This window comes from Varanus komodoensis, unplaced genomic scaffold, assembly GCF_004798865.1.
Source record: "Varanus komodoensis strain SLA01 unplaced genomic scaffold, ASM479886v1 scaffold32, whole genome shotgun sequence".
NCBI lineage: Eukaryota > Metazoa > Chordata > Lepidosauria > Squamata > Varanidae > Varanus > Varanus komodoensis.
The window spans coordinates 2,966,036-2,982,352 of record NW_025335798.1 but is presented as its reverse complement, the minus strand read 5'-3'; the positions used below and the strand labels follow the sequence as shown (position 1 = coordinate 2,982,352).

Below are 16,317 nucleotides of genomic sequence, written 5' to 3'. Positions count from 1 at the left end.
ACAATCCTCCAAAAGGCACCACAAGTGCATTTTAGCCCTGATGTGATGACCAAACATGTTTTCAATAATAATACTCTTCCAAGGTGGACCTTGTTCTAGTTCATCCCCCTTTAACAATACACCTGCTCCAATGTGTGTTCCTTCTAAGGAGACGAGAACACATAATTATCAATGAAATGATTTTTCAGAACCTGCTAGAGTACTGGGATATGTGAGTTTGTGGGGTGGGATAGCTTTGCTTTTCTTTGCCACTTTAAAAGAAAAAGTTGGATGAATATCCCTCAACTGGAATTGAACTACAGGATATAGTGTATTGCTAGTGAGGACCTAAATAAGTAACCCCTTTTTAAAAAGTTCACATAATGGGGTCAGTTTGGGGTGGGATAGGAAGAGCTTTTTTATATAGCACTGATTATGTCACATGAAATTTCTACTGGGTGGATATAGAACTCACAACAAGATTCCACAAAATTAGAAAAGCAACAAATGTGCTACCTGGGAACCAATCTTGCATTTTTCTCTGCCACATAATATTGCAGCTTGAATGCTGGGAAAACATTAGTGCAGCAGAGGTACAACCTTGAAGGAGGATAGGTGTGTATGACTGACAGATTAAAAACATGTTTGTTTATTGCACAAAAACATCATCTTTGTGTACACAATATGCTTTAACAGCACAGGGTGGATATAATTTGCTTCTGACCAACCTCTGCCTCTTGGATTTTAACACTCGATAATTCCAGAACAAAGCAAAAACCTTTTGGCTACAGCTCTGTCTTCCTTTCTTTGCCCAGGTGGACGTGCCCATCCATATCCTTGAAGGGGACTCTGCTCTCATAACCTTTCAAGGGATAGGCTATGACCCACATGTTATGGGAGAGACGGCACAGTTTGACAAAGTAGTGTCTACTGCAAGAACACCAGGCTCTGCCAAGTTAACAGTTCCTGGTCTGGTAAGTGTCAGAGGTTACTCTTCTTCCAGTCTCATGCAGAAGTACTGGAACACCAATTTCAAATTGCCAATGGAGTGAAGTAGCCCCAGGCACTGGGATTGCTGTTCAACTCCATTCAGTCTTGTTTTATCTTGAACTAGTGAACAGACCTAGCTTCACACAAGTTGGATGAGACTGTAGTTTGAAACAACAGAGGCTTCCAGAAAATGTACATAGTGGTCAAAACTGGATGCATTGTGTCTGTCTTGTGCAAGTGAGGACATGTCAGTTGGCGTCCCTAGGCATGGTCCTTGCCATGATATACCCCCTTGCCATGATATACTGATTCTTTTTTTTTGGAGGGATGTGTTCTGTCCAACCTGTTCCCTCCAGAGGAGAGGGATAATCCACAACAGTATACATCTGGCCCTTGGACTGTTAGTTTTTCCTGGTTTCAGACTTTATTGACAACAACACTATGTGCTGGTTAAGGACGTCTGCCACCTTGTGTCTGAAAGTGGTACTGAGTCCTTCAAACACATTTACATTACCTAAAATTTATTCATGCATTTACAAGATAAAATAAATTCAAGGTGTACATCCCTATTGTCTGATTATTTATTTATTTATTTATTTATTTATTTATTTATTTATTTAAAACATTTGTATGCCGCCCCATCGCAACAAAGCCTCGGGGCGGCTCACAACACATAAATACTAACATTATACAATAAATAATACAATAGTAACACCCCCCCCCAGTGCATTCGCGCCTAAAAAAAAAACCCTAGTTAATAAATAATTAACAGTTAAAATAAGTTTTGAATAAAAAGGTCTTAGCCTGGCGCCGAAAAACAAATAACGAAGATGCCAGGCGGACCTCTCTGGGGAGCGCATTCCATAAATGGGGCGCCACCGCAGAGAAAGCCCTCCTCCGGGTGCTCACCCTCCTAATCTCATTCACAGAGGGTTCCCAGAGGCGGGCATCTGCTGCTGACCTCAAGGGGCGGGAGGGCATATATGAGTGCAAGCGTTCCTTTAGATAACCAGGTCTCAAGCCGTTTAGGGCTTTATAGGTCATAACCAACACCTTGAATTGGGCCTGGACTTCAATCGGGAGCCAGGTTGCTGACGGGGACTGGGTGTTGTTCTCATATAACCCCAGTTCTCCGTCAGCAACCTGGCAGCTCTATTCTGCACCAACTGAAGTATCCGGACTGTCTTCAAGGGTAGCCCCACGTAGAGCGCGTTACAGAAATCTAATCGGGAAGTTACCAGCGCGTGTGTCACTGTCGCCAGGCAGTCATGCTCTAGGAACATACACATGATTAGTGTGTATGTTAAGTGCAAGACAGTCATTTAATGGTTTTGGCACTTTGGCTTTAACAGACAGACATGCTAATAGTTCTTATTCTTACTGATAATAATTTCTGTTCCCATGAGGAGCAACAACAGTGATCTTAGTGCAATTGCTTAATTTAAGGCAGATCAATATAAAGCCAGGGTTTTTGTTTTCCCTTCAGGCACCTGGCAAGCTACTGTTTACAACTATCAAGTCACATGTATTCCTGGAGTTGTATGTTCTACAGGCCTATTTTAAACCATGTATAAGCAATAGCACAATCATTTGGATCACACACTAAATATGCTGCACCAAGACTGGCAAATGCATGGCTTGTGGGCCATATGTTGCTCCCAGAGGGAGTTTTGCCCTCCTCCACTGGATCCCCTGCCTCTGTGGTACAGCCCATAGTGCTGTCTGGCCACCATGTTCCCAGAAATTCTGCTGGGAAACTGCATTTGTAACAAGTTGACACCTTGTTTCCCTGCAGATCTGTGCTCTTCTGAGTCCTCCACACAATTGTTTGGCAGGCTGGAAGTATGTGCAACTCTGCTGGGAAAGCCAGTTTGTAAATATTCTTCCCCAGTAGAAATAGTGATGTTGTTGCAAGATTATGGCAGGGTGCCCACCTTGTATTATACTAATGAGCCATTCATGCAGTCTTTGCTATTGTCTGCCAACCTGCAATAATGGCATAAAGATGGGAGAAATTACTGTGTTACCATCTGCATGGTGATAGAAGTGCTGCCTCAAAAAAAAAACTTTAAAGGGTTCAAACATACAATTTTATTTTAAAGTGCTAAATACAGTTTGCTAAGTCATTCTTTAAAAGGACAGTTTGTTACTAGTGTGACTCCTGATGCAGTGGGATGCCATACTCTGGTCCTTTGGTGGCCTTCTACTGCCAGCTTCAGACCCTGCAAGTGTGTGATGGTTTCTGAAGAAACCTACTTACCCTGTGGGGAATCCACCTCATGGCCACAGCGTTTGCAAAGGGCAACCACATAGGTCAATTGGATTGCATGAAAGAGTCTTTTTACCAGAGTCAGCAGTCTTAAGGTATGCTGATATGAGGAGTTAGCATGGAATCAGAACAATCCCCAGATGTAATGTATGGCTGTGAGAGTTGGACCATAAGGAAGGTTGAGCATTGAGGAATTGATGCTTTTGAATTGTGCTGGAGAAGACTCCTGAGAGTCTCTTGGACTGCAAAGAAATAAAATCAGTCAATCCTAAAGGAAATCAACTCTGCCCGTTCTTTAGAAGGACAGATACTGAAGCTGAAGCTCAAATACTTTGGTCACTTAATAAGAAGGAAGGATTTCACTGAAGAAGACCCTGATGCTGGGAATAATTGAAGGCAAAAGGAGAAGGGGACAGCAGAGGTTGAGGTGGCTGGATGGGATCTCTGGGGAGGTGGATGTGGGGTTGATTGAACTCTGGGGGATGGCAGAGGACAGGAGAAGCTGGAGGAATGTTGTCCATAGGGTCACAAAGAGTCGAACATGACTTTGCAACTAAACAACAAGAAGAACAGAACAATCCCCAAGGTTGCTGCTTGTACACAGATGGCTGTGGCATTAACGTCTCGCATGGAAGCATTGTACCCTTACAAAACATGGTGCATTGGCTGTATGACTGAATGTTAGGAAATCTATGTAGAGGAGACCTACATGAGGCTTTTTATGGTTGAGACTCAGCTTCCTTTGAACCTCTCAGTATCATGCATTTTGTGATAATAGAGTGCAGGTTCATTTTTTTCTTAGCAAAAGAAGATGTGTAACGGGTGTATGATGCTGCAGCCAGGGCTTTTTCACTACCCTCTAGATTTTAAAATGAAAGTTAAATGGCTGAGGTTTTGGTCTATTTTTATGTGTAAATGTGGAATACTATTCTTACTGAGATGTCAGCAGGAGGCATTTAGTAACTTTTAAGTTATATATCTATCCTTCCCTTCTTATGCCTCCTGCTAGGAGAGGGTTCCCGAGCCATGACCACCTTCTTAGAAGCTGAGACAGTTTCATGAGATAGGCAGTTCATCACCCAACATGGCTAAGCTTGGTCTCACTCTGGATAAGGATTGCTTTGTTTATCCATCAGGTCTATTTTTTAAAATGAGTGTGACCTTGAGTGTTTGTCATTCACTGTGACACCAGCTGTCACTGCATGTCAGCTGGCTTGTTTCTATGAAAAAGTAAAGAAGGCAACTGGTCCCGTTTTGTGGGGTCAGAGGATCATCCTGTGTTCATTTTCTTTCCAGACAGTATACTTGTCTCAGCCCCGAATCTGTTTTGGCAACATCCCTGTCTACAGCAAATGCAGCCGCCTCTTCTTCCTCAACAACGCCTCTGAGCATGAGGCCATTGTTTTTGCTTGGCACACTGGGTCTTCGAATGCCATGGTGGTGAGCTCCATCTGCTTGATTGTTCTAGCTCCTGGTGATCTCCTAGCTCTTCCCTTTCCTTCAAACTTTTTAGAGACTTGGGCCTTTCTTTATCAATAGAGTTGGATATTTGGCTTCATTTAGAGTGGGACACAAATGGATAGGCTTCAAATGAGAGGTGGTGAGCACATGTTAAAGGGAGAAGCATGGTACTGATCGTATTTACATATTTAACTACCCCACAGCAAATTTTAAACTGTCACATTCTACTCTTGTGGGTTTTGGTGATGCAGTGCTCTAAAGCCACATGCTTTTTCCCTTTGGCAATTTGAGGGAGTGGATTTATATCTGGAGTGAAAAATAACAGTGCTGAAAACATTTCGTGGGGCTGCAGTATACATTAATCAAACACACACGCAGAGAGATAACAATCCCTTGCTTTGTTTCTAGGTAATGAAAATCATTCCGGAGACTGGAGTTGTGCAGGCTGGAGAGAGCACCCAGTGTGTTCTTACACTACAAGCCGGGGAAAACCCATGCTTCTACAATGTGGATTTGATTTGTGAGGTGAGGTTCAGTGGGTGCTTGAGAGCCTCATGTCCTTTGATACTCCAGACCGGTTGCTTTCAGGGAGTTTTAGTGTCAGTCATACAGGCTAACCTTCCAAGGGATGGGCCTGTGTGCACTGTATTGTGGCTGTTACTGATCGCTCCACTAACATACCTGTAACTGCAGTGAAGATGACATGGGAGGCCCATCCCATTTGTCCACTGGTAAGGGCAGTTAGGTGAGTGGCTACAAAAGAGGACACATTTTGCACTGGCCCCAGAACCTGTGTAATAAATTTCAGCTGGGAGGCCTGGCAGGCCCATCATTACAGGTTTTTAAGAAGGCCCTGAAAATTTACTAGTTCATTCTGTTCCTCTCCTGATTACGTTTTATCAGACTGGGTTGTAGCTCTAGTTTTCTGTTGTTAGATTTATTTTATCCTGGTGTTTGGTGTTGTTTCAGAATATTTGCTGCTGCTTTTATTTATTTATTTTATTTAAAACATTTTTATGCCGCCCCCATCACAACAAAGCCTTGGGGTGGCTCACAACAAAAACAAAATATACAAATATAACAATTATACAACAATTATATATTACCGAGCTTTTACTACAGTGTTTGTTTTTATAATATGCTTTATTGATGTATGCCACTTTGGGAGGGAGGCTGCACTGAAAGTGGCTTACACACGCATGTGCATGCACACATGTAATCAGGGTTGGCTGGTGTATGCTTTTGCACTGATGCTACAGGAATTGGTATGCTGCCTATCACAAAAGCCCCCAAAATCCTGACAGAAGTGTTACAAGTGCTAGCTCTACCTTAGTGCATTGGCTGGATGGGATGGTGTTTGTCCCTCTCCTAATTAATTGGTGTTTTAGGGTGAGGGTTTCTTTGTGTCCAGACTCTTCTGGCGACTGGCCCATTCACTTTGAGGGGCTTACTCTACACAGGACTAACACTTGCTATTATCCTTATTTCTTTTTCAGCTGAGAAGTTAAGCAGAGTTGGGCTTAAACTGAGACTTAGAAGGCACCTATTATTTGTAGACTGGCAAAGCTCACCTTGCTCTCAATGCACTGGAGAATAAAAGTAGCAGGAATGCAAACTTGCAGAATACTGAGATAACCATAATTTTTGCCCCATAGATTTATACTCAGCACCCATTAGATCAGTATGAGAAAGACCTGAAAAAATGGGAAATGGAGAAGGAACGGCAGGCTGTGGAGTTTACCATCACAGAGAAAGATCTGGACATGAAGAAGCACCTGAGAGAAACTCCAGATGTAAGGGCATTGCCTTACCAGAGATGTTACCAGTGAAACAGGAGCAGTAGGATTTGCTTAGCTGGGATATTCATTCTTAAACTGCTTCTTCCATCACATGCTTCTGTTTTTTATGTCATGTTATTCAAAAGTGGGTAAGAAAGTGGCCAAAAATGATAAAAGATTAATATCTTCATAACGGTGGTATAGTCAGACATGAGAATGACTTTGAGTCACACATTTTAGAAAGCTGCCAGGCCTTTCCTCATAGTTTTAGCATTTGTCAGTTCAAACATTGCAAAGTTATTGTGCTGCTCTGAGGTTGCTTTCCCACATATGTTTTTCAAATGAACGTGGGGAAATAGGAAAGAATTGATAGTCAGATTCCCTAAGCATCTACACTTTGTGTAGGTCTAGCCCACACCAATCCAAGCCACATTTCCCTCACACTAATTAACACAGAACATAATCCTCTAGGAAGCCTTCCTGTGAAAAATCATTAACTCCCATCCTTTTCAGTGGGGCTTTCACAGGAGAATGGCCCAGTGAATTGCCCCCATGCATGAGTGCTGTCTCCTTCTCACTTATAAAAGGACTGGCATCGGGCCTAATCTGTCTAGACATGCTAATACCACATTTTGAAAATGAACTCCAAGCAAAGTAAGAAAACAGAGAAGAAGAAGATTCAGTCTCCATTTGTTCTGTACTGCTGTGCAAACCTTATCATAGCTTGATACATTTCACTACTTTCATAGAATTTTACTAGATCCACATTCACAGAAACCCAAGATCATTTCACAAATTATGTAAAAGTGCGCTTGGCATTCTACTTAATGTATATTTGGTGAAGATCTGCAGTCAACTGCAGGTTCCTGAATAGTGCACTTGTATGACACACAGTTTTTAAACATATGTTTCTCACATTCACACTGTACATTGCAGAAGTTATGGAGGCATTTGCCTGCAACATGAGTAGGATGCAGCTGGAAAAGGGCCATAGGCAGTGGTGCATTAGAGATCTTCCTCTCTTTGGCCTCTTTGGCTGAAGCCTATTTTCAGCCCTATTTGTGATTAGAAGTTCTGCAGGGATTCAGAATACTGGAAGCTTTGTAAGCATCTACAATGAAATGTCCTTACATTTTCAGATTTTCAGGCTAAGTACACAAGTGTCTTTAAAGTAGCTAACTTAACATGCATACTCACCTCCCTTTCCTGTTTTAGCCCTGCTGAACCAGATTACAGGTGAACAATGCCTGTATATGGCTTGGCAGTCTAAATGTGTCTCTGCAAAAGTCAGTCCTATTGTGTTCACACATTTACTTTTTATTTTGGCACATTTACTTTGGTTTTTATCAAAGTTCTGGATGCAGAATTTGGAGCTTTCTATTTCCAGGCTATTTTTGATGTGCAGTTCATGAGCGTACAGGATTAACCTGCCATGTAAGGTGGTAGGTAGATAGAAGACTTAAAGACAAAACACATATTACATACCAGTGCATATGACTAAGTACCAGCTGCTTTTAATGCAAAGGGATCTCATGAGGCTGCAGTTTTCAGCAAAGGGGCAGCTGAGGAACAAGGGGTCTCTTTCTTAACTATTTCTCTGCAGGCAGTTTCCCACCAAAAATCTCCCACACCACCTTGCCCCTACAGCAGGAGAAGGCAAGCTTTGCCCTAATCAGTGTCCATGGCCTGAAGAAGGTTGGGTACCCCCCTCCCCCCTCCCCATGCTCTGCCTCTGGGCTGAAGAAAGAAATCCCCATCTTAGCTCCAACTTCTGTCTGGAGATGTCACTGTGTTTGGTTGGGACTTGCAGAGCCTGCGTAAGTCCCCAGGCTGCTCATGTTCCACAGATGCCATGTTAAGCTGGGGGTATCCAGGCTGAGTCCAGGTGAGCTCTTCCTGTGCTGCTTATGCCCCATTTGGGATATAAGCTGTGAAGGAAGGAGGTGGTGGATTCAGCTGGTGCTAGCAGGCCTCCTGCAAGCACTTGCTGAACTGCTTTCTCTGTATAGAGACAGAGTAAAAGGAAAAAGTGGCTAGTGTCCCAGTGAAGCCATGGAAGGCAGTGGGATTTCAGGCAAGGCCCTGCCCCCTTGATGTCATGCTAGGTTTGGTCTGGGTGGTAATCTGGCTCCTGGACCAAAAGAACTGCCTGTCTCTGCCCTACACCCTTGGGAGAGAAGCAGTTTGGGAAGATGCATTTTAAGTAGAAAATGGCTGCCAGAGAAACCATTTAGCACTCTTTCCACTGAGCTTCTGGGCTCAAAATTGCAGCCTCCCAAGGCTCTTTTAACAAAGTAAAATGTCAGGGCTTTCTTATACATACTTGACCATATCCTCCTGTATAACAGCAGCATTGTTGTGCTTCTCTTATATCCATTGCAATAATTTTCTTCCTTTTCTTTAGGAGGTTCCAAAAGTGTTTAAGGCACTTGCAGAGATCCGGAAATACAAGGTATAAAAGTACACTATAACCATCCTCCAAAGTGGAACAAACTGTCTAGACTTTAGCAAAGCTTTTGACAAAGTGCCTCATGACATCCTGATTAACAAATGTGGGCTAGATAGTGCATCCATTAGGTGGATCCCCAATTAGCTGCAAAATTGGACTCCAAGAGTGCTCATTAATGGTACAATCTCAAACTGGAAAGAAGTGAAGGGTGGAATGTCAAAGGGTTCTGTCCTGGAACTGGTACTCTTCAACATTTTTATTAATGATTTAGATGAGGAAGTACAAGGAAAGACAATTAAATTTGCAGATGATACAAAGCTGGCTGGAATAGCAAATGCCTTGCAAGACAGAGATAAGATACAGGGTTCAATAGGTTAGAAAGGTTAATCTCGATAAGTTAGGATGCAGGGCAGAGAGCAACAGAATAATATTAAATAGGGACAAATGCCAGGTCCTGCCCTTAGGAACAAGAAAGCAAATACACCAATACAAGATGGGGAATACTTGGCTCAACAATACTGCAAATGAGAAGGTTCTTGGGGTTGTAGATCACAAGCTAAATATGACCCAACAGTGCAATGCAGCTGCAAAAAGGGCAAATGCTATTTTGGGATGCATTGACAGAAGTATCACTTCTAGAACACATGACGTTCCCCCATACTCCTCACTAGTCAGACCTCACCTGGACGACTGTGTCCCGTTCTGGGCACCTAAGTTTTAAAAAGATGCAGAAAATCTTGAAAGGGTACAGAAGAGGACAACAAGGATGATTCAGGGACGGAGGCAAAGCCCTATGAAGAAAGACTGAGAGAAGCGGGCATGTTCGATCTCAAGAAGAAATGACTGAGGGATGTTATGATAGCACTCTACAAGTACCTGAAAGCCTGTCAAAAAGAGTGCAGGGCATGGAAAAATGAACTTGAGTGAAAAGAAACCAGATTTAGACTAGACACCAGGAAGAATCTCCTCACAGTCAGAGCAGTATGACAATGGAACCTATTACCAGGGAAAGGTGTGGGCTCTCCCTTGCTAGCGACATTCAGAACATCTCTGGACAGTCATCTAAATGGGATGGTGTAACTCAGTGTCCTGCAATAGCAGAGGATTGGACCCTTTGGCCTTTTAGCTCCTTCCAACTCTACTAGTCTATCGTTCTATGCAACTGAGAGTTCCTTCAAGTAATTGGTTGAGGCAAAGAGCCAATGAGGCACTTATTCCAGAGCTAATCTATTGGTTAAGAACTTGGCATTTTTGTGATAGCAAAGTATTCATTGTGTTATGAAATACTCAGTGCTGTTTGATGCTAGAGTTAGAGAGACTGGGTAGCAATCTGGTGTGGTCTTGTCCTGGAGGGCATGGCGTATTTGCGGTGCTCAAAAACAGGAGGCAGCATGTGCTTCTTTGAAAGGGTGAACCCAGATTCTCTCTCCCTTATACTGCATTGAACATTCTACTTTAAACACCTATTTGTCAGGCCCTCTTGCCCAGGGAGGTTGTGTGGCTTTTAAAAAGATGATGGAAGTACCACCTCAATATTTTTGTGATACAGAACTCCATTTGGCATGTAAAATCTGTATTGTTTTTTGAAGTTGCAGAACTGCTCTGGAGACAGACAGATTCACAACCACTGTTTGCCAGGCAGTCAGTGCTGTGCAAAACTATTTCCTGCTTCTAACCTGGAGAATCAGTTTTCTTTGAGACTGTAACCAGGCATACCATACATCTAATTACAATGTGGCAAATACACTTTTTGAGTGCAGCAACTTGTCTTTGTAAGTATTTATGCATTATTTAATTATGATCCTAATGAGTATGTGCGAGAGGGAGAGTTCCATTCATACCTAGTACTAAGTCATAGGGGAGCAAAAGGAAGGCCAAATATAGAACTGTATATAAAACAAAAAGAAAATGCATACCCACATTTGCATACTCCTCCTCTGTCATCCTTGCATCAACTACTTTATCCAGGACACTGACTGTCTTGTCCGTCTGTCTGCCTGCCTGCCTGCCTGCCTGCCTGTCATCCATCCGTCCTTCCTTCCTTCCTTCTCAACAGACTCTTCCTCCCATTAAGAACATGCGTGAGCCTAACCCTCCTGCCAGCCGCAGCCAGAGGAGGCACATAAGACCCAGAGATGCCAGCAGGTTGTGGACCAAGCCAGAGCCTCCCAAGCCCTTCCTCATGCACCTGGGAGTTACAGCCAGGTCCCACTCAATTGATGATTTCTTGGCCAGTTGTCCAGATGACCTCCCTCAGCACTTCCTCTACCGGTGAGGCAAACTTCTTCTCCCATTGTCTTCTCCCCAAAGGAGGTGTTGCTTCTTTACCTACTTGCCACTCAGACATGTAATGGGATGCTGTTGGTAACTTAGTAGCCAACAAAATTCCTTCCTTCAAAATACGCTGTACATAAAAATTACAAAAATTGCATCCTTAGGAACTTGTCTGACAGTTGCTTTATATGTTAGAATTAGGAAAAGCAATATGGGGAAGCAATGTTGACTCAGAACAATCCAACACTTTCTGAGAAATGGGAACATTTAGAAAAACTGAGCCAGGAAACCGAATCCTGTTCCCGTGCTTCCAAACACCTTTATTTATTTTATTTTTTATTTTATTTAAAAATTTCTATGCCGCCCCATTCGCCGAAGCCTTGTGTCATATTATTTGCATTGGTGTTTTAATTTTCCATGTTGTCCTCTTTCCAGCCAAATGAAGAAGAGGAAAATAAGAAGGGATGCTGCAGGCAGGGGTTCTCTCAGTGGGAGTGCGAACAAAGGCAAGCGAAGAACCGCAAAGAATCAAAGCAGGCTGGCACTAGAAAACTGTATGGAACAAGAGGCCCAGCTGGTGACGGACTTGCTATCTACAGTGATCAAGTGGGTGCATGTGATACCCAAAGTCCTGTTATACTAAGGAGGTTTCTGTATCTGTGAGAGGGTGTTCAGATTCACAAAACTGAAGGGTGAGGAGGATGAGATGTTTACCAGAATTTTATTCTCCTCCTCCTCCAAGGAGCTCAGGGTAATATACTTGGGTTTATTATCCCATTGCACTCCAAAATCTACCCAAACCCTATGAGGTGCCCTCACCTTATAAGTTAAAGTGAGGCAAGCAACACCCCAGGCTGTAAGGAGGGCTTCCTCTTCCAAGTCTACTAGATCATTCCAGCTTTGAACATCATCTAGTTCAAATCCCTGGAGGAAGGGAACATTTCATCTAATATGGGCATATGGTAAATATGCATCAGTTATGCCTTTCTGACTCACACGTTTTCTTGCAAGGGTGATAATTTTCCATGACATCTCATAGCTCATTCAAGCAGGATTTGTTGTGTGATGTGTAGAAATGTACTTGGGGAAGGTTCTCTAGTCCTTACACCTACTCTTGGCCCTTCTCTGATGCACACTAGGATAGTCTCAAAAGTATGTTGGCTTGTCATACAAAGGCAACCCATTCTTATGTCTAATTCCAATGCAAATGTCCTTCCCGACATCCCAGAGGCCTGCTGGAGGAGTCCCAGTTTCAAGAAGCAGTAATCAGAAAGCTTGCAGAGCCTATACCCTACTTTTGCCAGTTCTGGAGTGAGGAGTCAGCCAAACAGAAGCAGAGTCCTGGTGGCACCTTTACAACAACTTCCCCAGAGCTGAGCACTAGGACTGAAGGCGAAGACTCTGAGGGAAGGGAGGCATCTCCTGAAGGTACTGTTGATGCTGAAGAGACCCTAAGTGTCATTATCCGCAAGGAACAGTTCCGGGAGCAGAAAGAATCTATTATCAGGTGAGCCTAAGCCATGATTCAAGTGCATCGCTAACTAGGGATTGCCAGTAAAATACCTGTACTCAAGGGTCAATATTTCTGTAATGAAACAGATTATGAAAACCCAGCCCACAGAAAAATACAGGAGTTGGAAAAGCTAATCGGCAGCATGCCATGTTTCACTGCATTCTGTGCCCTACAGAAGATGAGGGTAGTCACACATGCACCCCACCGTGTTCAGTACCTGCACTTGGAGCCACAATTTCTGAGCTTTCACAGTGGATTTAGTTTCCTGAGAAACTTCCTCTTCATTGACCTGGTTTAAAATGAAAGTGTCTCACTTATCTTGCTAAGGAAAAGGGTCTGAAAATATGCAGATTGTGTTTATTCATTGCTTAAAAACCCAAAGGTTGAACATATGTCCCAGAGGTAGTGTATATGGCTTTGGTGTCTGGCACAGTTGCCTACTTTGGACCATGCCCTCTAGTATCTGGCCTCAGCAGAAGGCTGCTCCAGGCCATTGGATTCTGAAACCCATGAAAGCTGGCTGCTGGTTTTGGGTGGGATGGGAAGTGTGGCCAAGGGACATGGCCAAATCGATCATGGTCAAGTTCCAGAGAAAGCACATCAGAATCCAGGGGCCAGAGGCAGTCGTATGCCCACAGAAAATCAAGTTTTCAACCATGAATGCACTGCAGGGCAGGGGACCTTCTCTGCCTGGTTAGACCTGGGTATGGCCTTTGCCAACATATAAGAGAAAGTAGGATAGGCACTTTGCTGTGGGAAGTATTCAGGAAACACCAGCTTTGCTGGACAGGAGGAACTGAACGGCTCTTTCTTTTCAGGTTGCCAGCCTTTGCAAATCTGGCTGAGATGGTGCTGGACAACGCCATCCAGAACATACTGGTGGAGGCCAGTCACGGGGAGGTGGTGTTGACAGCTCGACCCAGAATCATTGCACTCCCTCCTGTTTTCTCCCAAAAGTGAGTAGGTGGGGTGTGGGTACCTATCCTAATATAATTGCTCCAAAATTAACATTCAGTTTTAGCATGGGGCTACTGCTGAGGATGGCTGTTCTGACTGTGAAAGCTCTTTGAGTGCAATTGAAATGTTCTTCCTCCCATCTTCCATCCTATCGGTTCCTCGCTTGGCACCTGTCTTCCTTATTTATCTGCTTACTGATCAGGGCACCTCCTGCAGCTGGCTCAGAAGCCCAGGAGTCCTGGAAGAAGGGCTTGCAGCGAGGAGGTTTAGGGGAGTGGGTGGCAAATCGGACAGAGGGGTTGGGTACAGTAAGCCCAAGAAGAACGTACAGAGGCATGGAGAATAAAACAGCAAGGGGCCAACTCTAAGCACTCTGAGCTCATAGAAAGCTCTGCAGCAGTGATACCACCTCTGTGAAGGGAAGAAGTGAACAGAAAGTTCTTATGGCAGCTGTTGTTAATGGAAGGAAAATCAGGAGGTGGGATATCAGAAGTCTTAAGCTCATTGTTTTATTCTCAGGGTGTCAGCCAATGAACTTGTTTAGCCCTACACCTTGAAAGCCAGAAATTGGACTTGGGGCTTTACATGGGTAAAATCTTTTGCACGGGTGGCAGTGAAAATGTAAAAATTCAAAAGGACCTTTTTCTTACAGACGCGTCAGTCCCATTGTTTCGCTGCACAACCAACCTGCATCTCAGCCTTCTGCACTTCCAGTGATCAATATTCTCAGTGAAATCAAGAGTGACGAAGGGCAGTGGCACATTATCCTGCCCCCTTAAGGGCCTGCAGGACTTTGAGGCTACTTAGGCCCATTCTGTGGCCCCTGTATGAGCCACAGCTCTTTGGGAACATTGCTTCTTCGGAGATGGGTCAAAGGAGAAATGCCTTGCAGAAGAATTCTGTGTGAAACTTCCACCCACCCCTCATCTGTCCTGTGCAATAACCTTGCAGCTTGCTGTATGCTACTCCATTTGGCCTCAAAGGGGATGTGGTTTCGGTTGTTCCATGTGAGAGAAATGATGAGATTCTTCAAACTAAGATGACTTTGTTTTCCTCTCTACAAGCCTTTTGCGTTGTCAGGCTTCCCCTTTTCTTTCAGCAGGGGGCAGTGCAGGCTGCTTCTAGCCTCCAAGTTCAGCACACTTGCTGCTACGCTTTGCTGCTAGAGTCCCTGGGTGATCATGACATTTGACAACCAAACACACTTGCCTCAGAGCCACAGTGAACAGTAGGAACCAAGATACAGTTCAGCTGCAGTGGCTTTAGATGCAGCTGCTTAATAAACAGGGCATTTATGGAGTGATGCATGCATTGCATTGTTCTTTCTGGCTTCCAGCAGCCAGAAGTTTACAAACTTTGAACATGGTTCAAAGAAAAAGATGCTGCATGGTGCTTCCATACAGAGGGTTCCTGGCACTAACAAGTTAGAAGGTATTGTGGAGCTATCTGTATTTTCCTCCTGAGTACTTTTTTTTCTTGCACATAAGGAAAAAATGTTGGAACCAACAATGAGAAAACTTAGAAGGGTTACTTATAAAATGTACTTATATACACGGATAGAGAATATCATCACCTGGAATCCCTGTAAAATGCAGTGAATGAGGCATAAAAGCCTGTTTGGATGAGCAGAATGCTACCCATTTTTGGTGGCCCAAAAGACAAAAATCTGTAGCTGCAGGAGCACAAATCACAATGTTGCAGAACTTCAAAGGCACATTCTTCCAGCAAGGTTTGAGACTCCTATGTCAGTAGCTTCTTGTCCACGGTGATGAATCTATTTTAGGGATGGGGTTTAGAACCATGAATAGCTCTGATAAAGCTCAGAATAAAAGCTGCAATGGATAAGAAACCTCATTGACATAGGAATCACTCTTAGTTGCTCAGCTTGCCCTCTGCCCAGCTTTCAAATATTTGTTGCAGTTCTTTTCTGAATTAGCTGAGACATCTGTACAAAAAGCATTATCCCAGGAATTGTGAGTTCCATAGACAGTTCCATAGAACTGTGAGTTTTCATGGTAGAAAAAGCTTTTCTCTACATGTTTCATCATACTCCTACAGCTCTCTACCAAGTTTATCTCCTTTCAAAAGCCTTTATATATATGTTATGATGTCCTTAAACAGGGGCTCTGGTAATTCTTGTCCCTTCTCTGCACTTTTCCCAGTTTTGAACAAACTTTTAAGAAGGTGCAAGCAGAAGTGGATTGTGCAATGATGTACACTGACAATATCACTAGGCAGTTTTGATAGTTTTAACCTGTCATCATTCCTCAAATTCTCCTGCCTTTGGGGATTTTTTCTTTTTCTGCTGTTGCTTCCAAATCATGAAGCAGGGCATCAACACAGATTTGCAGACATACACTCCCCTATGAAAATCGGAATAGATAATTTGAAACGTAAGGGGTCACATGTTTCTATTTATTCTGTTTAGGCAACATCCAAGGCTAGGTAGGATGTTAGGTTGCACCACATCCAAGGTCAGCATTCAGCACTTTATTTCCTGAGATTTTTTTTGTATGAAAACGTGTATTTTATTACAGAACAAGACACTGTCCTTTGAATGGTCTGAACAGCAGTATTGCTTTGGCTCTTACCCAATTATCACAACCCTCCTTACCATATCCTTTCTTTTAAAAGAAAACAAATCTAA

At 43.4% G+C, this 16,317-nt stretch overlaps 1 protein-coding gene across 1 annotated transcript in view; it reads left to right on the top strand.

Moving 5' to 3' along the window:
* Positions 1–14,449, top strand: part of CFAP65 (cilia and flagella associated protein 65) — a 34,730-nt gene extending 20,281 nt beyond the window's left edge. The window contains exons 21-29 of the mRNA XM_044438470.1: positions 795–953; positions 4,535–4,678; positions 5,108–5,224; positions 6,355–6,492; positions 10,983–11,197; positions 11,636–11,806; positions 12,429–12,707; positions 13,532–13,669; positions 14,323–14,449. Coding sequence (XP_044294405.1) covers positions 795–953; positions 4,535–4,678; positions 5,108–5,224; positions 6,355–6,492; positions 10,983–11,197; positions 11,636–11,806; positions 12,429–12,707; positions 13,532–13,669; positions 14,323–14,449 — 1,488 coding nt within the window. The remainder of the gene's footprint in view (positions 1–794; positions 954–4,534; positions 4,679–5,107; positions 5,225–6,354; positions 6,493–10,982; positions 11,198–11,635; positions 11,807–12,428; positions 12,708–13,531; positions 13,670–14,322) is intronic.
* Positions 14,450–16,317: the final 1,868 nt, after the last annotated feature.